Raw genomic sequence first — 27,004 nt, forward strand, 5'->3', positions numbered from 1 at the left:
TGTTCATAATCAAAAATAAGTATGTGTATTTTTGGTTTATTTATACAAATTATAATCATATTTTTAGATCTACTAACTTAACGATTATGGCTGCATACATAAAAATAGAATATATACAGGGTGTTTATTAGTCGTCTTCTGAATACTATATTAAATATGTCAGATTTTTATTGTAAAAGAAAAATTAAAACGCAAAACGGTTTTTTTTTGTTATTGAACTTCACAGTTATTCCCAATACCATTTTATTTCAGGCTTTTAAGCACCCTGTATAAATTAAAATCAATAATGTACTTATCTGAAAGGTAAATTATAACAACATATTTAATTAATTAATATTCAGACTTAATAAAACATATATTATTATACTGTAGAATTAAAATATACATAATACAATGAAAATTGTAGCTACTTTGTCGCTATATTTAAATATTCTCTATTTAAAAAACAATGTAACGAACATATTGCTATACATATTATATTCAAAGTAGAAATTCTGACCAATTTTTAAAATATGAAGGCTTATTAATTTTTATATAATATGTTGTGGTTGTATGTGTTCTTCAACTATGAGTTCGACAAAGTATTGTATATATATCAGTTGTTAAGAAATACAAAGGCCTGTCTGTCAAAATGATGAGATATAGGGTGTTGAAAAAATTAAACGTATTTTTACAATGACACTTCTTATAATCAATTACAAAATTTAAATACTTTATCCTTGATACTTTTTAAACCTAACCTGACCGTAAATACGTTTAATTCAGTTTTTTAAGATACATATCCTATAATATTTATGGATTCAAAACATAACAACCATGACATATTATTAATAAATAGTGTTATATCAGAAACATAATCTTTTGAAGCAAATGTGTGGAAGTTCCATATCTTTCATAATATATAAGACGTATATTTCATTGAAATTTGATTCTCATTATATATTTCTCTTCTATTCGCACAAACAATGAATAAAAACATTCATCTTACACTTAAGTTTATATACTTTCATAATATATGTCTGTGTGTGGCTGTTCATACATCTTGTGTTTGCCGTCCGCGTTAGCCGTCTTATTCGGCTATAGTTCTTGACAGATAGTGTCTTGTTTTTGACAGTTGGTGTCAAAATGACATTTATTTAAATCATTGGCCATATTGCATGTTGGTGAACTTAGCACAGCATTTGCCAGCAGAGCACTAAAAAATGAGAGTTCTATTCGCATGCACATGAGTTCTATAGTTCCTGATAGTTTTCAGGAATAGTTCTGGCGATTCTGGTTCTGGCTGGAGACTAGTAACATAGCTACAATTTAAAAATATAACCAATCCCAGAACTCTCACTAATGTGCCAGCAGAGCATACTAGAATAACAAAAATCGGATGAATTTTCGACAAATATTTTTTTTCAATCATGTCCTCGTAACCAGATGGCGGGAACTCATCGGTTTTATGTAGACTAGTAACATAGCTACAATTTAAAAATATAACCAAACCCAGAACTCACACTAAAGTGCCAGCAGAGCATGCTAGAATAACAAAAATCAGATGGATTTTCGACAAATATTTTTTTTAATTATTTCTACGTAACCAGATAGCGGGAACTCATCGGTTTTATATAGACTAGTAACATAGCTACAATTTAAAAATATAACCAATCCCAGAACTCTCACTAAAGTGCCAGCAGAGCATACTAGAATAGGAAAAATCGGATGGATTTTTGACAAATATATTTTTACAATCACGTCCACGTAACCAGATGGCGGGAACTCATCGGTTTTATATAGATGAGTAACATAGCTACAATTCAAAAATATAACCAATCCCAGAACTCTCACTAAAGTGCCAGCAGAGCATACTAGAATAGGAAAAATCGGATGGATTTTCGACAAATATATTTTTACAATCACGTCCACGTAACCAGATGGCGGAAACTCATCGGTTTTATGTAATCTAGTAACAAAGCTACAATTTAAAAATATAACCAAACCCAGAACTCACACTAAAGTGCCAGCAGAGCATGCTAGAATAACAAAAATCAGATGGATTTTCGACAAATATTTTTTTTAATTATATCTACGTAACCAGATAGCGGGAACTCATCGGTTTTATATAGACTAGTAACATAGCTACAATTTAAAAATATAACCAATCCCAGAACTCTCACTAAAGTGCCAGCAGAGCATACTAGAATAACAAAAATCAGATGAATTTTCGACAAATATTTTTTTTCAATCATGTCCACGTAACAAGATGGATTTAAATTATTTACACGTAACCAGATGAAGGGAACTCATCGGCTTTATATAGACTAGAAACATAGCTACAATTTAAAAATACAACCAATCCCAGAACTCACACTAAAGTGCCAGCAGAGCATACTAGAATAGGAAAAATCGGATGGATTTTCGACAAATATTTTATTTAAATTATTTACACGTAACCAGATGACGAGAACTCATCGGTTTTATGTAGACTAGTAACATAGCTACAATTTAGAAATATAACCAATCCCAGAACTCACACTAAAGTGCCAGCAGAGCATGCTAGAATAACAAAAATCGGATGGATTTTCGACAAATATTTTATTTAAATTATTTACACGTAACCAGATGACGAGAACTCATCGGTTTTATGTAGACTAGTAACATAGCTACAATTTAGAAATATAACCAATCCCAGAACTCACACTAAAGTGCCAGCAGAGCATGCTAGAATAACAAAAATAGGATGGAATTTCGAAAAATATTTTATTTATTTTATTTACACGTAACCTGATGACGAGAACTCATCGGTTTTATGTAGACTAGAAACATAGCTACAATTTAGAAATATAACCAATCCCAGAACTCACACTAAAGTGCCAGCAGAGCATGCTAGAATAACAAAAATCGGATGGATTTTCGACAAATATTTTATTTAAATTATTTACACGTAACCAGATGACGAGAACTCATCGGTTTTATGTAGACTAGTAACATAGCTACAATTTAGAAATATAACCAATCCCAAAACTCACACTAAAGTGCCAGCAGAGCATGCTAGAATAACAAAAATCGGATGGATTTTCGACAAATATTTTTTTCAATCATGTCCACGTAACAAGATGGATTTAAATTATTTACACGTAACCAGATGAAGGGAACTCATCGGCTTTATATAGACTAGAAACATAGCTACAATTTAAAAATATAACTAATCCCAGAACTCACACTAAAGTGCCAGCAGAGCATGCTAGAATAACAAAAATCGGATGGATTTTCGACAAATATTTTATTTAAATTATTTACACGTAACCAGATGACGAGAACTAATCGGTTTTATGTAGACTAGTAACATAGCTACAATTTAGAAATATAACCAATCCCAGAACTCACACTACAGTGCCAGCAGAGCATGCTAGAATAACAAAAATCGGATGGATTTTCGACAAATATTTTATTTAAATTATTTACACGTAACCAGATGACGAGAACTGATCGGTTTTATGTAGACTAGTAACAAAGCTACAATTTAAAAATATAACCAATCCCAGAACTCACACTAAAGTGCCAGCAGAGCATACTAGAATAGCAAAAATCTGATGGAATTTCGACAAATATTTTTTTTTCAATCATGTCCTCGTAACCAGATGGCGAGAACTCATCTGTTTTATGTAGACTAGAAACATAGCTACAATTTAAAAGTACAACCAATCCCAGAACTCACACTAAAGTGCCAGCAGAGCATGCTAGAATAACAAAAATCGGATGGATTTTCGAAAAATATTTTATTTAAATTATTTACACGTAACCAGATAACGGAAACTCATCGGTTTTATGTAGACTAGTAACAAAGCTACAATTTAAAAATATAACCATCCGATTTTTGCTATTCTAGTATGCTCCGCCGGCACTTTAGTGTGAGTTCTGTGATATGTTATATTTTTAAATTGTAGCTATGTTTTTAGTCTACATAAAGCCGATGAGTTCCCGTCATCTGGTTACGTGTAAATAATTTAAATAAAATATTTGTCGAAAATCCATCCGATTTTTGTTATTCTAGTATGCTCTGCTGGCACTTTAGTGAGAGTTCTGGGATTGGTTATATTTTTAAATTGTAGCTATGTTACTAGTCTATATAAAACCGATGAGTTCCCGCTATCTGGTTACGTGGAAATAATTAAAAAAAAATATTTGTCGAAACTCCATCCGATTTTTGTTATTCTAGTATGCTCTGCTGGCACTTTAGTGTGAGTTCTGGGATTGGTTATATTTTTAAATTGTAGCCATATTCCTAGCCTATGTAAAACCGCTGAGTACCTTCCCCCTGGGTACGTGAAAATAATATTAAAAAAGTTTTGTCGAAAATCTTTCCGATTTGTATTATTCTATTATGCTGTGCTGGCACTTTAGTGTGAGTTCCTGGGTCAGTTATTGTACAAATGTATCATTTTATTACTAGGCTTTGCAAAATCGACGAGTTTCCACTTTTAAATAACCTTTTTGCAGATTTTTTTTGGTTAAATTTTTGTCAATTTATTTTATCAATCAATTATTTTTTATGTTTATTTCGCGAGAACTATGACTGAAAACTATTAGGAACTCCAGGTATTAGCTAATTACACTAATCAATAGCTTTTTTTTCAATTTTGTAGAAAATGCTCTGCTGTGTGAAGTTAGCAGAGCATTATTTCATTCTGCTTTATCTCCGTGAAATCGCCAGAACTATTCCTGAAAACTATCAGGAACTATAGAACTCATGTGCATGCGAATAGAACTCTCATTTTTTAGTGCTCTGCTGGCCAATGCTGTGCTAGTTTCACGGACACCCATATTGCCCTTACATTGGCCTATACTTTCGCTCTTAGACATCTGAATCTACGTCTACTACCATTCTTTGTCAGTTAACTTTGTCATGGGATTTACCAAAATATTTTCTAGCCAAATTTCCGCGTCAGTATTCTTGGCTTTTGCCCCAAAATCCAAACCTGTACAAACATTTGGCTTGATCAAAAGTTATACTAAAAACGCTTGCGAATCAAGTCAAATGCTCCATCCACACACTTTGTGAGAGTTTGACAGGCGCGGCATTAGTGTCATTAATAAAAAATAACTTGTAAACGCATACATAGAGACACACTATTTGTATTTACACACACATTCCCATACGTATCGTGTCCAAATGAATTGTATTTAACTTTTATTAAAGACAATATTTCAAACTAAAATCTGCTCTAGACAATAAAATAAATATTTTTTAGTGTTTTATTATTATATAAAATGAGCTTTGAACGCATATATACATTTTTGGAATACTTTTTCGACTTCAAAAATACCATTGCCATTTGTTGGAATTCTAATCGTAATTTTATAGAATTTGATCAACAATAGTATATTAAATAAATGTCACAATTTTTTATGGTATTGTAACGTTGATTATTACTGGAACTAGATTTGGCAATCTGTAATTTATTAATAGAAGAATTCATTTTTTAGATCAGAAATATTGATATATTTCTAAATCAGTGATAAAATATCTATTTTTAAGAAATCCATCTAATCTTTTATATTTTTGTGGATCAATTATTTAGAATTCGAATTGCATTTATTTTAAAATCAATATTTTTCAAACAGTAGATTAGATGTTTTAGAAATTTACCTCTCAAAATTTTGTAACCCTATTTCTATAATCTATTTTTGAATCATTCATCGACAACCCAACACTATTGTTGATCAAATTATAGATATCATTACTTCATTAATGAACTCATTATAAAAATAAAACATGTCATTTTCGTATACGGTTTCACCATATTTAAATAATTTGACAATAATTTATTATTATATACCAAATAATTAATTCACGTGTTAATTGTGCACTTTTTTAATTTATTGTTTAAAATGGACCAAAATTATAACAACATTAAACTAATTCGTTATAAAAAATAATGTTACAAAATACCGTTATTTTTAATAATATAGCTGCTGTTTTATGTTGCGTTATTTCTGTAAAGAAAATCTAAAAATGCTTCTAAACTTATACAAACATATACATATTTATACAAGTAACTGTAAGATGTATATTAATTGCTTTTACTAGCAAGTCTTTCGTCAAACATCTATAATTATATTTTATAATATAATCATTATAACTGTTATAATTGGTAGTATTTTAGTTACTAAATATTATAGCAGTCACTTTAATATTAAAACTATATTCACTTCTCATTACTTCGTAGAATGATATTCTGTAGATTTTAAAAGTAGTGAATAACATAAAAAAAAATGTAATCATTTCTATAGGTGTCTTATTGTTAGTGATTAGGTAGTATTTCTTAAATCATTAATAACTTGAATCTTGATGTCTTTAACCCTAGATGAGTAGCTAAGTAGAAGTTAGAAATCGTAATTAGGTATAGTTTTGGCCTAAATGTTTAAATAAAATTTTGTGAAATTAGTAATACATTAAAATATATTTTCAACAATACATTCGAATAAAAAACGATTACAAGGTTCGCTTTAATCTGAGAACCGTTGATGAGAATAAAATCGATTATTATGCGAATGAGTATTTATATTTGAGTTTAAGACAGTATTAATACTTTTTACTTCCATTTTATCGCTGTTTTAATTAATATTCTAGATAGATACTATAAATAATAGATGTTAGCACACAGAACATGCGAAACAATTGATTATTTTTATTTATTAAGCAAATTAATGGACATTTCACCATAAGTGTCTAATTATGCCATAACATAGATAAACAAACCAAATATATTTCGAATACAAAATACTCTATGACATATCGTTTGTGACATTAGTCTTATTCGTGGCATGCTTATTCTTAAGGTGTGTAAGAATACATACAGGGTTTATTGGGTGTCTACAGTGGCCATAGTAAGGTTAAGTTATCTTTGAATACATATAGGAAGTAATGTTCCTGTACGTATGTTGTAATTGGGGTCACAAAGTTCAAATCTTCTCCTAAACTAATAATCTACCACTGTCTCTTCAAATCTTGCATATAAAAGTATTAACAAAAGTATATTTGATTCATATGTCTATGTTCTGAAATGTACCAACATCCACGTTATGAGACACGATTCTTTCCATTGACGTATGGCTGCGTAAATGGTTAAGAATATATTGGTAGAAACTGTTCATTATATTTGTCACAACATAACATATTATAATATATCATTATATTTACAATATAACACTTATAGTAAAGATGCTATATTCAAAAAGCTTACTGAATAATGATTATTAATTAGGGACAATATTGCATTTATTAACTTACGTAGTGTCACTAAATAATCTTGGTAATATTAGGTGTTAAATTTTCAGAGCTTGTAGTATTAGAATTCGGATATGCTACGATTGTTCGAACCGTTAATGATTTGAATTAACATAAAAATTTGTTATTTTCTACTATTTAACCCAAATAAGTAATGAGTAGAATGACATCTTTTTTATTTAATTAAAGGAACTTATATATTCTGTACCAGTAAGAAGGTTGTAGTTCGATTCCGGCGGCACCACCTATTTCTGCCTAATACCAGTAGTGCTAAGCGCTGCTGTGTTCTGGTTTATAAGGTGTGGTGTAGAATAGTCCTCAGAAATAATGGCGTATCTGTGGCCGACCTCAGGTAGGAATCTAATCTTATCTGAGGTTAAGACATATGGTAGTGACTGGATTGCAAGCCCATTTGTTTTTCTCATTATGTAAATAATATGTGTGTTATCTTTGGTAATGTACCAATGTTCAAAAAAGTTATTGTTATTATGTAATAACAATAACTTTCCTAACAATCGTAGTAGAATTACAAATGTTGCAAGTAGTAAGAGTAGTAGTGTAGAGATGAAATTTAATCACATATATACTTCCATCACTAGTTTTAAAGAAACTGTCAAAAATGACAGATATTTATTGCTTTTGTGTATTAAGGCTTAGTGAAATATAAGCTTTATGTTCTCATATATATTGTAAATCAAAATGGCGAAGTTAGTATATGTTTCACGTTCTAACATTATAGAGGAAGAGTAGGCAAGCCAATGTCGCCGTATAGGAGTCAAAATAATTTATAATAGGTTTATTAAATGAGTTTTTTTTTTCAAATTATATTACACGTACGGGTATTAATTCTAGTTAAGTTTAATGAATGGCTATGTTTTTATATAAATGGAAATACATCCTATTCCTACAATTTCTACGGTTTTTTTTAATTATTCAGTTTATAACTCAAAATGTTTTGTTGTTTCAAAGCATTCAATATATATCGAAAACGCTATAAAAATAAGTATTTTCGTAGATAAAGTACACTAGTAGTTTAATCTTAGTTAGTAGATGTAGTGACGTCATTCTCATAAATAATATTTCAATAATTACGAATGTTTGGCGAAAGACTTATGAATTTACTTTGCAATTTCGTGTTAAAGTAATTTAAAACAGATACAAAATAGTGAATAACCATAGCTGGGTTTGGGTCCTCTTTGTAACATTTGTAAAAACGTTTGATTGTCTGAATGATTAAATGCAAACCAAAAAATGAAATAGAAAACTTAAAATGTTCATTTTCATTCAGATACTCAGAATGTATTAGATATATTCGTTATTAATAACTGTATTATAAGCTTAATATTCGTTATACGTTATAACGACACAACGTTATAACGGTACAACGTTATACCGATACAACGTTATAACGATACAACGTTATAACGTTATTTATAATCATTAAACGTTATATTAACCTCGATACAGCGTACAGCTGCAAGTGTATCTTAGTAATAAATAATTTTTAAAATATTTGTAACGTACTATTAAACTATACTATATTTTACTAGGTAGTGGACTTTTCCCGTCGTGAATGACATAATAATATTAGATAAATAAATCAAATATATAAATGTGATAGATTTAGTGATATTTTAAAGCTTTGGATGATATATAACGCTGTTAGCTGAATTTAATTTTAATATTTGTTATAAATTTATTTATTATTATATTATTATGTATATTAATTACAAAACGAACAACTTCAGTGAAAATAGCAGGTTAATCAATACGACCATTATTAAAAACCAATCTATACAATGTTACCTATCAAAGATCGAAAAATTACATTCTACTATAAATTGTCAAATGTCAATCTATGGTAGATAAAACACTAGATAGATTGTATATTAATAACCGGCGTAATAAACACATGTAACAATGCTACGTGATGTCCTTATGCGCTGTTGAGCGTTAAGATGTCCGACAACGATAACGATATTAAACGTCAAATAACGTTAAATAGCGTAATATAACGTTGATAATTCAAATTCAAAATTCAAATCTCATTTATTCAAAATTTATTCATATAGAATGCTTTTTGAAAGTCAACAAACTACCACCGCTTCGGAAGGTATTTCGCTATGGAGAAGAAACGGCGCAAGAAACTCCATATGTGTGCACACTTTAACATGTTACAAGGGTATTTAGGTGTTATTTGACGCTTTCCGATGTCAAAGTGTCATTGGACTCGAGCGGACTAGGGCGGACAGGCGGTTCGCCCGGGGCCCCGGTCTTGGGGGCCCCCAAACACAGATGCTAATGAGCAAAAAAAAAGGTTATCGGCATAATACGTATATGACACATTTGTAATATTTTATTATGTAACGGAATTAGACGTACGTTACTTATCTACCACTAGTACTCGTCAATGGTTTCTCCCTGCCACCGCAGTTTCGCCGTGACCACGATCCATGCAACTGGGTCGAAATATCGGCAATAAAGAAATTTAAAACGCATATCGTGAGTACCCGTTACATAATAAAATGTCTCAATTCCGCGATAATTTTAGTCTAAAATCATACATTTGTAATATTGTAAAATCAAATGAACTTTTTATACTGGGGGCCCCCATTCAACTTTCCCGGGCCTTCGACGACCTTAGTCCAACATTAATTGGACTTCTTAAGGCGACATAGAGCTTTAAATAAGCCTAAAAATACGCCATAATATCTCAGAACATACGAACAACAGAATATAACTGTGTTACGATTATATTATTGTATGTGTGAACGTATGCATATGTGAAGAAACAGGATTATGCTATGTTTAATTGTTTGTTTATTGAGTAGTAAAACTAATCTTGTTGTGTTGATGATTTAATAAAATGTGGGTATATGAACTATATTGTTGTTTTATTTTACAACCTACTCCCTCATTTAAAAATGTAGTAAGTATTATACTATGTAACCCTGTGATGTAACCTTATAAAATGTAATACCAGGGCCGGATTTAAGAGAGGGCAACCGGGGCGGCAGTCCCGGGGCCTCCACAAAAGAGGGGCCCCCTCTATTGTAGTCAGGGAGGGCGTCGGTTTTTTTTTAATTCCGACTAGTAAACACTAATAAAAATAAAAAAAATATATTTTTCTTTGATATTTTTTTTCGCTGTTTTACCTTTATCTACAGTACTTTGTACAAACATGAATACTAGAAGAATCTACCTGCGTTTCATAATAAAATATTTATTGAAAAACTCAACTGAAAAAATTGTTCATTTTATTCCACTCCTTTGTTGCCCCAAGGCCTCTAGACCTCTTAATCCGGCCCTGTGTAATACAGTATAGTAGTGGCCTGTTTTACAACATCAGAGTAATTTAGCTCCTAGATAATTAAACTATTTGTATATTATAATTATGTTGAATCCGCGCCAAACTGCCAGTCCGCTCCGAATACAGAAACGAGTCGCGTCCCAACAGACATTAGATTGTAGATACTAGCAGGACCCCCACGGTACTCGTCCGTTTCCCCCTCTCGCCCACGGTTACATAGCTGTGTTAGTGTGCCATTTCGTTATATATGCTAACTAAACCTGCACGCAACAACTTCAGAGCAGACTAGAAGTTTGGCGCCGACTATACCAATTATACTGTTAAAAAGTCTTCAATTACAATTAAATTACAAATAAACAGATATTTTTATGTATTGAAACAAACAGTAGCTTAAAATACTTTCTCTAACTTCATAATTATTTTTAATAAGATAACATCAAACATTTGTTCAAGGTAAGACGGCCGTACGGAAAAAAGTTGTCAGACCAAGCTTACTTGGATTGTCCGACCATGTATTCAAGTTACGACTCAATGTACTATGCAAATATTGCTCTTGATTGGTACGTCCAACCAACTTGCTAATCTGTTGGTTTATCGTAAGACCACAAACTTGTTTATGGTTATGTCAAATTAAGACAATTGATTCGACCTCTACGAACTCAACTATAGTATTAAAGAGTTATCTTTGCATTGTAACAAACCATATAAAAATGATTATTTTTGTTTGAAGTAAAATTATTTTATTTCCTCATTCCTGTGTTCATTTTATTGAAATGTTTATTTATCTATGATTACCTTGAATATTCTCTATTATATACTGCCCATAGACAAAAGGCGGAAACAAAAAAGTTATTTGTCATTTTCAAATTAGGGATGAATTCTTTCCGAAAAAAATCGATTCAAATCAGAGTCTGATAAATCGATTCGCAAATAAAATTTAGTTCTAAAGAAATGATTGTCTACAAACTGATCTTTTTTTATTTGGTTTATGAGTTCCTATTTGCAATAAAATTACAAACCAAACGATAGAAATAAAAAATGCCACTACAATAAACGAACATTACCGCTTTTGAACTTATTTAATTTCATTTTGCAATTGTATTAAAGTAACTTTTTATTCTATTTACCTATTATTAAGGAGAGGCAAAAGAAATTAAGTAGAAATTTACCTAGCGAGTTTTTACATTATTAAGTAAAAAACTTCAATTTCTTTAAATGAAGTTGGGAAGTACATTCAATAAATTATAAATAATTTTAAGGTTGTTATCAAAACAGAAAATATCGTTTTTTAACTTCTAAGACGAAATATCGATTCACTGAATCGATCTAGTACAGTGGTATCGATTAAAATAATCGTTTTCTTGGTCCAAAATCGATTAGCCCTTTCTTCATCCGTCATTCAGCCATCCCTACCTCACAAAAGTAATCTATCGATCGACGACCGTTGTTTTCGCCTTTGCCTACGTCGCCCGAGTTAGAATTATTATACGAAGCTACGTCGAAATTGTAAGAAAAATACGTGCTCCGTTATTTGTTCAGCGAGTAAGGTAAATTCTGTCGTTCGAGTTTGAAAATTGCAAGTTACATATTCTCGAGTGTCGGTCGGTTTACTTTAAGTTACTTGAAGTACCATCTTAGTCCTCAAAATTGGTGATTTGATTTGATTTGATTTGATTGTCTTCAGGTAGAAACCTTCTAATGGAGCCGTTTTCAATGTCCATGGCCACTGACCATTTATCATTACGTAGGCCACGTGTTCAATTCTGTTTGAGAAAAAAAATGTCGGTAGATTCGCGATTCATTCGCGTCGCAAAAATATATTATATACGGTGACTTGTAGAATTCTGTGGTTCGATTGGAGGCTCTGCCGCCAGACTTATCCGTTTATAACAGTAGCGCTGCTGTGTTGTGGTTTGAAGAGTAGGGGAGTCTTACACGTTGTTCCTGAGTTCCATCGTTATGCTCTTTGCCAATCTCAAGTTAGGAGTCCTGTTTAGTCTTACCATAGGACTCGAATCCATATATGTTAAATACATAGTAAAGATTACTCACTCCTAACAAGAAAATGTATCCAGTTTTGAGAATTGAAATAGTTGTGTAAAAACAGTTTTGCCACGTCTCCATGCTAAAATGTCCCTAAAATATTTGAAATAATGATTTATTTATTATGTAAATTACACAGTATTAGTTATTTATTCGTAAATTTTCTCTAAAAATATTTTTATTTGTCAAGAATTAAAAAAAAGAACTTTCTAATAAGCCGTTTGTGGCTTCATTCAGTTTCAAGGCGGCGAAGTATCTTTACTAATCTATGGTTAAACCCCACAAATAATTTTGGACTTCCTAAAGAACAAATCTCACTAAATTTAGTTTCTTTCGCTAATTAATAAGCAATTATAATCTGCTTTACACTTCTGTTGAATTTATGAATTTCCCTTCTTTTAGTTGATCGAATACATCCATAAGTTATGAATTGAGGTTATTTCTGTCAATTGCTATTATTGTATATGACCGGCATTGGAAGACTAAGGGAGAGGGCAGGGGCTTCTAGTCTTGGGGGCCTTCAAATGTCTAGAAGTCCTTGTAGACCTGAAAAAGCCTGTATAATAAGATCAACTTAAAACTGAGGGCCTCATTCAACCTTCTGCCTCGGACTTATTAAATATATCTGTCCCGAGCCTCCGACAAACTTAGTCTACCAATGATGACCGCTATAAAACATGAAATTGCAGTTTATTTCATATACTTGTTGTTAATGTTATATTGAGTAATAAATTAATAAATTAATAAATAGCCCTTTATAACAAATTCTATTTATAACTTTGTGTACAAAGGGCTACTTATTACAAACTAAAATTTGGAAGAAGTGGTATATTATGGTAATTGTGGTACATTGTTATGGTCGAGATTTCACTGTTGACCACTTTTATGGTTTGTTTCCCTAAAAATCTCCCAAGGTATAGTCCACGTAAAACTGCTAGTCCGCTCTGAATATAGAAAGGAATCGCATCCCCATAGCAAGTTGTATGACTACACCTGCTCGCAACAACAGAGCGGACTAGTAGTTTGGACTATACCATGTAGCAAGAATATTTTGGCAATTTTCAACAATGACTTTGGGTCTATATTGAGCTGAAGTTGATATATGAAAGGCAAATCTTTTACACATATTTAACTTTCTATCTATCTATCTACCAGCCTTTAAAGTCCACTGCTGGACATAGGCCTCCCCTAGTCTGCGCCACTCCGACCGGTCTTGAGCCATCTGCATCCAGCGGTTACCCGCTGTCTGCTTCCAGGTCATCAGTCCACCTGGTCGGGGGGCGTCCTGTACTCCTTTTGCCGAGACGTGGTTTCCATTCGAGGACCTTCCTACCCCATTCCTACCCCATACCCATTTAACTTTATTTACACCTTATTTGTTGTCTCAGTTTGGTACCTTAGGGCTCCCACTACTGTCTGTTTTCTGTCGGTAGCCACTCTCGACCAGGAGGACTTACTAAATGTAGTTTTTGACTTGTCCTGTCATCTTATTTACAACCTCGGATGTTCCATTTGTAAATACAATGCATCATGTGACATATGAAATGACACACAAGACGGGTCACATGCTCACATCGTGTAGCGACACATTGACCACATTCTAACATGACAGACAATATGCTTGCATATTGAGTATTAGCCATGTAATTGATTTACTCAAATTTATTAATAGAGAACAAATTGCTTAGATACTAAAAACTATGTTGGGTATAATGAAAAAAAATGCAATGTCATTATATGACGAAATTTTGTGTTAAGGAACATTTTTGAGGTCTCTTTTATGGTCTAGATTAGAGTGTTGGTCGCTTTTAAGGTTTGTTTTGTTAGAAATCTCAAAAGGTACTAAATGTGGAAAGAATATTTTGGAGACTTTAAAACTAAGTTCAAGTGTAATATTGTGCTGAAGCTTATGCTTCATATATCTTTAATATTGTACGCTAACTTAACCATATTTTAAAATTTAGCATCATATACCACATAATAAAAATAATGTGTATGTATGTTGGAAGTTTTAAAAGATGGATAAATCAGCCAATTGCAATTGATTTATTAGTGCCAATATCTCAACTAATGTTATTCATATTTTGGATAATCTTTTGGTCTGTTTATCTGGGCGAAGCTGTCATTTTCTCAATGAAAGAGTGAATGTTGTCCACATTCATTGTCCATCCATTCGTTGTCCATCCTACTCTGTGGCCTGTGGGCCTCCAGGAGACGGGGTGTAAGGGCCTCGAGGTGTCCCTCTTTACCCGGGCAATTCTCAAGGGGTCGACTGCCCCCGGTGCTATGTTCCACAGCTGGGCGGGAAACAGTGAAAATCTTGATCACAGATGTCCATACCGCAGTGACTTACCATCAGGTGGACTGCAAGGTGGTTTGTCATGTCAATGCTTAAAAAAATTAAGTAAAAGGCAATTCTTTTAAAATTTTATTTCAATTGACACACACAACCACACTTAATGTTACTTAAATTTTGGATTTTTTGTCTGTTTTTCTAGTGTCTTTTTTCATGAAAGAGTATGAAAAATCTGTGTTCATCTGCTGCAATCATAATCATTATGCAATTATATCAAAAATCTGCTTCAGGTAATAAATACCTGTTCTGTATAAAGTTGGTCTCACTATATGGTAGTGGTCACTTACCATCAGGTGAATCTTGCTTGATTACTGCATCAATGTTTAAAAAATGTGAAATCTGGCTTTTAAAACTTTTCTTCCCTTAACAGTAATGTTGGGTTTCTTCGAAGAAAACCATATTGGTCTTAGGTTCTATCGTTATTAGTCAAAAGTTTCAGCCACTAAGGCTGAAATTTTTAATCGACGGGTCCCAGGTTCAAATCCCAGGCATGCATCTGATTTCTCAGTTATGTATGTATTATAAATTAGTTACTTATTTATTGGAATACTCACATAAGAAGCAATGTTTGCAATAAAGAAATTAAAATAAGCTAAATGGATACATCTTAACTGTTCTTACAATTACGGGTAAACAGGTCATGCATTATTACAAGTTTATACATTTTTTTATTTAAATCTGAAGCTAAGAATAATATAATAAGTCGAATTAATTAAATGGTATAAAGTTATAATTCTACTGGAATTAATTGACTTAAATATTAATAATGAAATAAAATTACCACTTTCTTAAATAAAATAAACTTTTTCTACACTCACAGCCGGCTTATTCCACTTTTCCCCGTTGGATGATCCCCATTGATGGGGATTAGTGAACTTTTTGTTCACTATTCCCCGTTGACCCAAAATTTTTATTTAATGGGGATAAGTGAACTAAAAAGTTCAATAATCCCCATTAGGTAGGTACGTTAAAAAAATAAAATATATGAATCATGTTACATTTATTAATTAAAAATATAACTTTCTTATACCTAATAAAATCACAGATTGTACAATTATTAATTTAAAATAAAAAATATAACTTTCTTATACCTAGTAAAATCACAGATTGTACAATTATTAATTTAAAATAAAAAATATAACTTTCTTATACCTAATAAAGTCACAGATTGTTACAATCATTAATTTCAAATTGTAGCATGAAAATATTTCTTTCTTATACCTTGTAAAATCACAGATTGTACAATTATTAATTTAAAATAAAAAATTTAACTTTCTTATACCTAGTAAAATCACAGATTGTACAATTATTAATTTAAAATAAAAAATATAACTTTCTTATACCTAGTAAAATCACAGATTGTACAATTATTAATTTAAAATAAAAAATATAACTTTCTTATACCTAATAAAGTCACAGATTGTTACAATCATTAATTTAAAATTGTAGCATGAAAATATTTCTTTCTTATACCTTGTAAAATCAAAGATTACACTCACTTAAGTTTTTCTAAACAGTGCCCAATCGTAATTTCATTATTAATGAGTTCCATTTGGACCTCCTGTATATAATTATCGCGATTGATGCTTTTTTTTGTTTTTTCCGCTATACCTTTATTTTCAGAAACCCCCAATGCAAGAACTTCGTAATACGATGCATCTTCAGCCAACTCTGTGAGGAGCTTCATAATGTTGGGTTTCTTTATTTTCACACGCTTTTTTATTTTATTATTCCATGCTTCGACTAAATTCGTAGTGCGATGAGTCTGTCCAAATACACACCACGTTTTAATAAAATCATCTTGTAGCCATTGTCTGAGCATGTAATTTCTAAACTCCTTGCTATTATCATCATCAGGGCTTTGAGAGGCAACATAAAACCAACCCGCAATGATTTTATCTGATGGTAACAAAGCCAAAGCAGTGCTAAGTGCAACTTGTCTTCTGGTTAATTTATCTTTTGTTAGTTTGAGTTGTTTTCCTTTCTTCCATATTGCCTGGGTGAAATGGAAATAACAGCCGCTAATAGATATATTTACAAAAACATTTCGCATTGCGTTCATCGGAGCCACTTCATAGTCACATTTAAATATTTCTGGATTCCAATCAGGTAATGCAGATTTTAGCATACTAAATAAAATTTCATATGTTTGTTGATTTTTATGGCTCATGAGGGCATAAACAAGTGGCACAATGTTTATGTGTTTTTCTGTACTGCCCAAATCCCCATGAATGGTGTAGAGTTGGTAAAAGGGAGATGGACAGATCCAAAACGTTCCATCACCCAAGAACATCTTCAAATTTTTCATTTGATGTCGGGCAAATTCAGAGCAAAAAGCTATTACACGGATACCACTGTCATTGTAGTCTGCTAAAATAAATTCCTGATGAGCTGGAGGTACTTTAACTTCTTCAACATTTTTGAACTCAATTTTACTTACTTCAAATGCTGCATTTCTGTGTTTATATAATGTTGTTTTGATAGACTTCAGGGCAGGGAATTCTTTTATTTTGTCAATTCCGGTATCTTTTAGTGAGCTCACAGCCGCGTTGTAAGCAGTGGGAATAGCAGGTGCTTCTGGATCCGCAAGTGTAGTTTTTAGTTTGAATAACCTCAAGGTAACTTCATTCCGCGCAAAATCAGGTTCACAAACATTGTGTCGTTTCTCAGCTACAACTTGATTGTCCTGTAAAATTAAGTAATAATAATTAATTACTTTACATTATTTTTTAAGTAAACAATATTGCACTTACATAGAATACAAAATTAAATAGGCTATTTAACAACCTTTAAAACTTATAACAAATTGTTGTTATCCTATCAGAATAGTTCAACAAAACATATTTCACTTTATGCTTAACTAAAATATGTAATAATAATTAAATATATACAATTCACTTCAGCTACACTCTTTTACACTAGGTGTAATAGACTTGTTTGACAAAAGAATGACGTCACACGTGCCGCCATGACAGAAACAGTGTTTAAACTTTAACGTTGATTTTTAAATTTTGATATTGATAAACGTGATATTGATAACACACATAACCTGAGTTATTATTGTCATTATTAATCACAAAATATAATAAGTAACTTACCATGACAGTGATGGATCCGGCACATTTACTTTGTTTTCTTGTGGTACACTCCCACAAAACTCCACCATTTTTATATTTGCATTTTTTACTGTATTGATGTCCGGCCCGGAGAAGTATGGTAGCTTTACCTTTTTTAACGTACTCTAAACAAACGTCAGTTGAACTACCAGCCATTTCCTTTATTTATTCCTATATTAAACTAATAACTGCGAACTGATAAGAACTGCACGCTTGAACTACACTACACACTACTAACCCTTAACGACTACGAAACAAAAACAAAAGATGGGTCGACCAATCACATACGAGCTAACTCGCACCCCGCTCCGCCACCGCCTTGCGCGCGCGCCTCTAGAAAATGAGCATCTTTTACAGTATTGTGTATCTTATTAGACGTACCTAATTAGAAAAACTTAAGTGATTGTAATCTTTGATTTTACAAGGTATAAGAAAGAAATATTTTCATGCTACAATTTGAAATTAATGATTGTAACAATCTGTGACTTTATTAGGTATAAGAAAGTTATATTTTTTATTTTAAATTAATAATTGTACAATCTGTGATTTTACTAGGTATAAGAAAGTTATATTTTTTATTTTAAATTAATAATTGTACAATCTGTGATTTTATTAGGTATAAGAAAGTTATATTTTTAATTAATAAATGTAACATGATTCATATATTTTATTTTTTTAACGTACCTACCTAATGGGGATTATTGAACTTTTTAGTTCACTTATCCCCATTAAATAAAAATTTTGGGTCAACGGGGAATAGTGAACAAAAAGTTCACTAATCCCCATCAATGGGGATCATCCAACGGGGAAAAGTGGAATAAGCGTCACAGCCCCACACTAGGATTCCCTGTGTCGTGGGTGCCATGGACACACACATAGACAAATACACAAACACCCAGACCCAGAAACAGAAATCTAAAATCATCATTTATATATCTGTCTGGCCGGGGATCGAACCCGGGACCCTTTGCGCGTCAGACCGGTATGGTGACACGCGGGTCGTCGAATGGTGAAGATATGTGGTGATAAAACCTGTTATGTATGGTGTTGGTCATCAATCCTTATGGTAGTGACCATGGTCAGATGATACTTCTTGCTCGTTGGTTACAGCAATCTTCACAAATAACTTCAGTGAAACCATGGTCAGATGATACTGCTTGCTCGTTTGTTACAGCAATCTTCACAAATAACTTCAGTGAAACCATGGTCAGATGATACTTCTTGCTCGTTTGTTACAGCAATCTTCACAAATAACTTCAGTGAAACCATGGTCAGATGATACTTCTTGCTCGTTTGTTACAGCAATCTTCACAAATAACTTCAGTGAAACCATGGTCAGATGATACTTCTTGCTCGTTTGTTACAGCAATCTTCACAAATAACTTCAGTGAAACCATGGTCAGATGATACTTCTTGCTCGTTTGTTACAGCAATCTTCACAAATAACTTCAGTGAAACCATGGTCAGATGATACTTCTTGCTCGTTTGTTACAGCAATCTTCACAAATAACTTCAGTGAAACCATGGTCAGATGATACTTCTTGCTCGTTTGTTACAGCAATCTTCACAAATAACTTCAGTGAAACCATGGTCAGATGATACTTCTTGCTCGTTTGTTACAGCAATCTTCACAAATAACTTCAGTGAAACCATGGTCAGATGATACTTCTTGCTCGTTTGTTACAGCAATCTTCACAAATAACTTCAGTGAAACCATGGTCAGATGATACTGCTTGCTCGTTTGTTACAGCAATCTTCACAAATAACTTCAGTGAAACCATGGTCAGATGATACTTCTTGCTCGTTTGTTACAGCAATCTTCACAAATAACTTCAGTGAAACCATGGTCAGATGATACTTCTTGCTCGTTTGTTACAGCAATCTTCACAAATAACTTCAGTGAAACCATGGTCAGATGATACTTCTTGCTCGTTTGTTACAGCAATCTTCACAAATAACTTCAGTGAAACCATGGTCAGATGATACTTCTTGCTCGTTTGTTACAGCAATCTTCACAAATAACTTCAGTGAAACCATGGTCAGATGATACTTCTTGCTCGTTTTTTACAGCAATCTTCACAAATAACTTCAGTGAAACCATGGTCAGATGATACTTCTTGCTCGTTTGTTACAGCAATCTTCACAAATAACTTCAGTGAAACCATGGTCAGATGATACTTCTTGCTCGTTTGTTACAGCAATCTTCACAAATAACTTCAGTGAAATCAATTTCTTTTAATACATTCCTTGCAATTAAAAACACGGACAGATTATAACTTAAACTGCAATGTTAGGGTTTTTTTGGGAAGAAAACAATTATATTGGTCTTAGGTTCTATCCTTATCAGTGAATACTTAGTGGCTGAAAATTTTAATCGACGGGTCCCAGGTTCAAATCCCAGGCATGTATCTGATTTCTCAGTTATGTATGTATTATAAATTAGTTGTCACTTTCTTTAATGGTGAAGATACGTGGTGAAAGAACCTGCTTTGTATGGTGTTAGTGATCAATATGCACTGTCATAGTGCCATTGGTAAGTGGTCATTGCCATATGGTGGTCACCGCTTACCATCAGGTGATACCTTGCTAATTTGCAATTTAAATCTTTACAAATAACGTCAATGAAATCTATTTCTTTTGTTGTGATTTTCTTTCAATTGATAGTGTAGAGTTTTAGGTCGCTGGTTTGATCCGAAATGAAATTTTGATCCTTGTGCGCTAGTGACGATAGTGTAGGTGAAAGAATGTATAAATACCGCGGAGTGGTGCGCAGCTCCTTTCGCCGACCGGTCGTCCTTGTTACACACATCCGAATAGGTCTCCAGGACCCCCGTAAATATAAACAATATACTATACGAGGGTACGTTTTTAAGTTCGCGGAATGAGGGACAAGGAGCGAAAATAAAATGTCAAAATTATTTTTCTTTTTCTACATATTCTCCTGCAAGACGAATGCATTTTTCAGATCTTTGTATTAACTTATTTAAACCCTCATAAAAAAATGTTTTGTCCTTGTCGGAAAAATACGAGGAAATTGCGTCCTTTACTTCTTCGTCTGTAGAAAATTTCTTTCCACGAAGCTCTTTTTTCATTTTTGGAAAGAGATAATAATCGCTGGGAGCCAGGTCTGGACTATAGGGTGGGTGATTTAAAATATCAAAGCCCACCTTATGCAGGGCAGCCAGTGCAATACGGCTCTTGTGTACGGGCGCATTGTCGTGCAACAGCAGGACACCTCTGGATAATTTTCCTCGTCTTTTTTCTTTGATGGCTTCTTTTAACCGCTCCAAGATTGTTGCGTAATATTCTCCGGTTATAGAGACACCTTTATCTTTGTAATCTATTAACAAAATTCCTTCTGCATCCCAAAAGACTGTCGCCATGAGTTTGCCGGCCGATTGTGACACCTTAAACTTTTTAGGAGGTGCTGTACCCTTTTTATGCCACTGCATGGAGTCTTGTTTAGACTCAGGTTCATAATGGTGAACCCAAGTTTCATTTCCAGTAACAATTCGATTCAGTACAATATCCTTATCTTCTCCACAGAGGTTCAAAAACGCACGGGAACATTCAACGCGCTGTTGTTTCTGAGGCGGCGTGAGCATTCTCGGCACCCACCGCGCGCTGACCTTAGTCATGCCAAGATGGTCATGCAGAATTTTAAAAATGGTTGTATCCGATACTCCAACCATTTCTGCAAGCTGTTTCTTCTTTAGCCGAGCATCTTCCAGTACTAATTTTTCGACTTCCGCTATCGTTTCCGGAATGGTCACCTCAACAGACCGTCCTGGTCGTGGGTCGTCTTCAAGTGAATCCCTGCCTTGCTTAAAAAGGTTGTTCCACTTGTAAACCATCGTTTTTCCAGGGCAAGAGTCCCCGTAAACCGATGACATCTCTTCCATTATGATTTGCACAGACTTTCCTTGCTTGGTAAGGAACTTTATAACGGCGCGATGCTCGATTTTCTCCATACTTCCAATTTTCTTCCGGATTGAGTTGTTTAATTGTCGATAGTTTTAAAACTAATGATGCAATTGTGATAAAACTTTATATTTATACTATTTATGAGTCACTTAACACGTACCGCCCTTAACGAGCCCGCTATCCCCCCTCCAACCCTGCCATTCCGCGGACTTAAAAACGCACCCTCGTACGTCCCGTGACGAATTCCGAATACCGACTGTATGTAATTTTCGTGTGAGTAATGAAAGAAACGTCAATATTTAAAATTTTGAATTCATCCTTTTTATATATATAATCAGTATTTCAGCCAATTCAGTCCGAAATACTGAACAGATAGCATGGACAGAATTTTTTTTTTCTTTTTTTTTCTCTTTATTTATTTCGGGGTTTGGGTACTAATTGTACATGTCAACCCCATTGTAACTTATACAATCTATTTTACACTTTAATTAAGTTATCCTATATAATTAATTTCTATGTTTGAGAGATGCATTGATGAACGCATAAATACATCTCGCAGTTTCAGAAAACGGCTCCGACAAAATAGTTTGAAATGCACCAACATCCATTTGATTTATTTTTAGTTTTTTCATCAATGCAATCAATTTCATCAAAGCACTATTAGTACATTGTGATCTAAGATTGTTTTTTAACAAGTTTTAATTTGGATAACCTTGTTCTTCTCTTCTCTGTTAACATATTGAAGAATAGTAAGGCGCTCCTTGCTTTGCTTTCCTCTGTGGCATTTTTCCTTGAAAATAAATGTTTTATCTGGCAGCAAAGAACGAAGCAGTTTCATCCGGGTTATAAATATTGTTTGGATTATATCCTCTTAACCCGTGTCGGCTTCGCACAGCTCGTAGGATTTAATACCAAACCGGGTTGCTTTTGACCATGAATCAAGATTAATCCTTTCGTCTAACCTGAGGTATTGACGAGGCGTGTAGAGCTCCCCAAAGCGCTTGTTCACGTGATCAACTACGGAAGCTATTTTGGCGATTTTGCGTTGGTGCCCCCCGAATACCAAATTTTCATTAGACACAAAATGTAAAAATTTGGTAAACCTGAGGTATTGACGAGGCGTGTAGAGCTCCCCAAAGCGCTTGTTCACGTGATCAACTACGGAAGCTATTTTGGCGATTTTGCGTTGGTGCCCCCCGAATACCAAATTTTCATTAGACACAAAATGTAAAAATTTGGTAATCAGCAGAAACCGGTTACGCGCCATAATCCCTGAAGGCTGGCATCCCTATTATGCCAGACGCCCAGTACTCCCTCACGTCGGAGAAGTAGCGAAAAGGCATATAAATTAGCATGGCAAAGTATCGGTACAGGTCTCGACCGTGTCCTCGACCCAAGCATCCAAATATTTTGGAATCTCGTTGCCAATTGGAATTTTTTTGCCGCCGTTGAAATGTCGTTGCTCGTTCGCCTACTCACACCCATTCTTTCTTCATCTCTTTCAATCTCTTCCACCCAATCCACAATACGCTCCAATTCTATTCCACTCACATCCTCATTCACGCCTAACCTTTCACTCAACCGCCACCCATCCACGACATCCTCCTGAACCAATCGGTCACGGAGTTGTCGCGCATGGTGGCGGAGCATTTGAAAATCTAACCGGTCATCCTCGTCTTCGTCTCCGATTTCGCCGTCGATGTCGAAGTAGTTCAAATCTCCCTCTTCGCACTCGCTCCCTGAGTCTTCTAAGAAGTTGACAATGTCCTCATCGTTGAGCAGGGAGCGGCGACTTCTTAGGGGACCTGCACCACCAGCGACATCTGGGCAGCGCCGCTTTCGCTGCCCCGTCGACGACCCCGGAGACGCGGCTGGAGTCGAGATGACCGGCGTAGATGTTGGCATCCATGGCTGAAACAACCACAGAAGAAGTACATTAAGCACCTCGTACAAAGTAGCGTCACTTTCTACCCGCATTGTTCCCCCTGGCGTTATATTGTAGGGGTAGCAGAGTACAAGGCGGACCCCACTAGGCCCTGCAATTTGCCCATGATTGGCTTCCATTTTCTGAAATAGAAATAAAAACGTATATATATAAATTCTATAAGTCTGCACAACAAATCCAAAGAGCCCTAACTCGAGGTACGTTGTACGTACTCGATAGCTTATAATATAAAAAATAAAGGCAATTATTAATGTTATAATTATTAATTATTAAATAGCAATAAGCTAATAAATATAGCAATAAAGGTTGCTATATTTATCAGCTTAATGCTAATAAATATAGCAATAAAGGTTGCTATATTTATTGACATTGTTGCTTTATTGTTGGGTTCATGAACTAGATCTATCTGATGGTTATTGTTGTAAATCTCATTAAGAATTGCAAATGGCAACATTTAATTTGAGGTGATCCTTAGAGTTGTAGATTGTGGCTTGCCACCTTTTTTCTCTAACGAAATACATTAGGTTTAATAAGAAAAAAAGACGTGATTTGGCATAATTAAAGTTCCTAGAGAGGTAGTAGTTCAGAAAGTTAAAAATGCATTCGTATGTGTCGCGCGGCTCGCTGGTGTGTGTATTGTTAAAGATTACAATATGTGCATTGGCGTCATTACTGCGTCTATCTTTTACTATAGGCTCGTTTCATGTTGGCCCTCAAATTTGAAATATATTATTTCTCCTCTCAGCACTTATGGAAGTATTCGTTGCTTTTGTTTTGCAAGTCCAAGGCTATGAGTGGCGCGTTTCGTCGTCTCGTAATCATTTGGGGTGAGAATGTTTCTATATGTTGTACGATTATCGCTGCTAATGTACTTCAGAAGATACTGAATGCATGCAATAGGACTACATTTGTATCGGTGGAATCCGATATCCTTACTACACTTTGAATTAAGCCACCATTTAGACGAAGTTTTACGTTTTTAATGTAAGGAACTTATAAACTACTTTTATCGTTGATCATTTGCACTAGACCGTTTACGAAGCCAAACATAAGGTATCAGATGGGAACGAGCGACGTTTACTCGTAACAAAAAGCTGCTAATAGTGAAATGTCATATTTGACAATCACTGAATCTGAAAGTTCTGCTGGTAGCATACGTTTTCTTGTGGCGAGCCTTAAGCCTTAGTCTCCTCTTACGACAGGCTGGGGATACCGTCGCCCTATTCTTTTCCCACGACCAAAGGGACATCAGGAAACTAACCTATTATCTCCGGGAACGGGCACAGCATATTTATGAAGTCTTCGCTGGCGTCTTGCATTTTAAGCCGACTTAAAAAAATCAAATGATTTTTGTTAAGATACTCCTTCGTACTGTCAATAAAGTCTGCTTTATTGCTAGATTTATTAGGAGTACGACGAAGCTAGCACCGTTTTGTATAGTCTGGAGGTATTCGTGTTTCATGATCTTGCAATCATTCTTCATGTTGCCTACAGTGTCTACTCATATGGTTGCCGTGTCTATTGACTAGTCACGTATCATTATAGCAAAAATAGTCAGTCATAAATTACTAATTATTTGGTTACCTTTTTGCTATGCTTATTTTATAGTATTAACTTATTTCTTTTCAAAATAAGTATCTTTATCATCTTTTACATTGAAAGTAGATAAACTTTGTCTTTTACACTAAATAATTTGGATGGATAGTTTAAAAGTTATCACGATAAGCTTTGTATTAGTTACATTTCTTTGGTCCTGTAGCTCATATCACTTATTGGTTTTTGGCTTTACTCCGTATACTTTGGCTTCCGTCTTTTTAGGTCCAAAGTGACTGGTTGTCTCGACGTTTTTCCGTTCTTTTTTGTCAACTACGATTTTGATGTGTTGCTCAGAAAGAACTTTTCGGGAAGACCGTAAGATGGAAACTTCGCGGGATGGGCTTTTACCAGACCCAATCAAAGGTCTAAGCGATATCTAGGCTAACTGCCAATGCCTCACCATGGCTCTCAATGGCTTGCGCCTATCGATGTGTGAGGTACGAGTACAGCAGAAGATCATTAGCTGAATAATCTTTGCGAAAACTATATTGATGATCGCTGATCGTCGAGGTACCTTTAAACATATGTATAAATAACAGTGTCCATTAACTATAAGAGATGTAATTGTCGGGTTCTGTGGTCACTATTTTTGGAATGGGTTGAACAAGGGGTTCATTCCTCGAAGACGATACGTGTTCTGTGGTATAGGAAAGCGAGAATAAGCGCGTTAAGATTGAAGTCAACTTTGTAGCCCAGCTTTTAATTCTATCAACCAATTTTAACGTTTGTGTGGAGTTTGCAGCAAGTGCTTAGTGTATGGATGGGGTCTTCAATTGTTTTTTTAACAAACATTATTTATATATTTTTTTCTATAACGAACTTTTTTATTAACAAGCATTTTTTCTTCAGAAAGGAAGTCTTTAAAATCTAGTGCATATTGCTCTTGTGCAACAGTGGACAATAAGAATCTTTTAACATTTGTCAGGCTTATAATGTAAAACTCTATCTTTATGTAAACTTCTCCACCGGTTTCTGAGACGACCAAAGGTGGTTTTCAATTACAACTCTATCTTGCTGAATACTGTTATCTGTGTTTTTACTTTAAAATCTAGTGCATATTGCTCTTGTGCAACAGTGGTCACGCAATAATAATCTTTTAACATTTGTCAGGCTTATAATGTAAAACTCTATCTTTATGTAAACTTCTCCACCGGTTTCTGAGACGACCAAAGGTGGTTTTCAATTACAACTCTATCTTGCTGAATACTGTTATCTATGTTTTTATATAGAGGTTTTGAGTTGCTGTAAGATGCAGTTTTCGTCTGTATTTTGTTTATATTCCTTAGTTTTCTTTACGGACACATCTTTAGTTTTCTTTCCTTTAGTTTCATAGTAGTTATTATTATTGACTTCGTATTCACTATTTTAATTCTAAATAATTCCGCTAATAATAATGTTGGGACATTTGTCATGAAAAGAGTTCTTGTTACTGGTATGG

At 33.9% G+C, this 27,004-nt stretch overlaps 1 protein-coding gene across 1 annotated transcript; it reads right to left on the reverse strand.

Moving 5' to 3' along the window:
• Nucleotides 1-15,813: 15,813 nt before the first annotated feature.
• Nucleotides 15,814-18,920, reverse strand: LOC140751371 (uncharacterized). Its single transcript, XM_073085278.1, has 2 exons — nucleotides 18,084-18,920; nucleotides 15,814-17,671 (listed from the first exon to the last, which is right to left on the reverse strand). Exons 1-2 carry the CDS (start codon nucleotides 18,255-18,257, stop codon nucleotides 16,481-16,483), a joined length of 1,365 nt encoding a protein of 454 aa, XP_072941379.1. The 5' UTR covers nucleotides 18,258-18,920; the 3' UTR covers nucleotides 15,814-16,480.
• Between the last annotated feature and the right edge of the window lie 8,084 nt (nucleotides 18,921-27,004).

This window comes from Epargyreus clarus, unplaced genomic scaffold, assembly GCF_041222505.1.
Source record: "Epargyreus clarus isolate Ecla_fem2 unplaced genomic scaffold, WU_Ecla_fem_2.2 ptg000022l, whole genome shotgun sequence".
Taxonomy (NCBI): domain Eukaryota; kingdom Metazoa; phylum Arthropoda; class Insecta; order Lepidoptera; family Hesperiidae; genus Epargyreus; species Epargyreus clarus.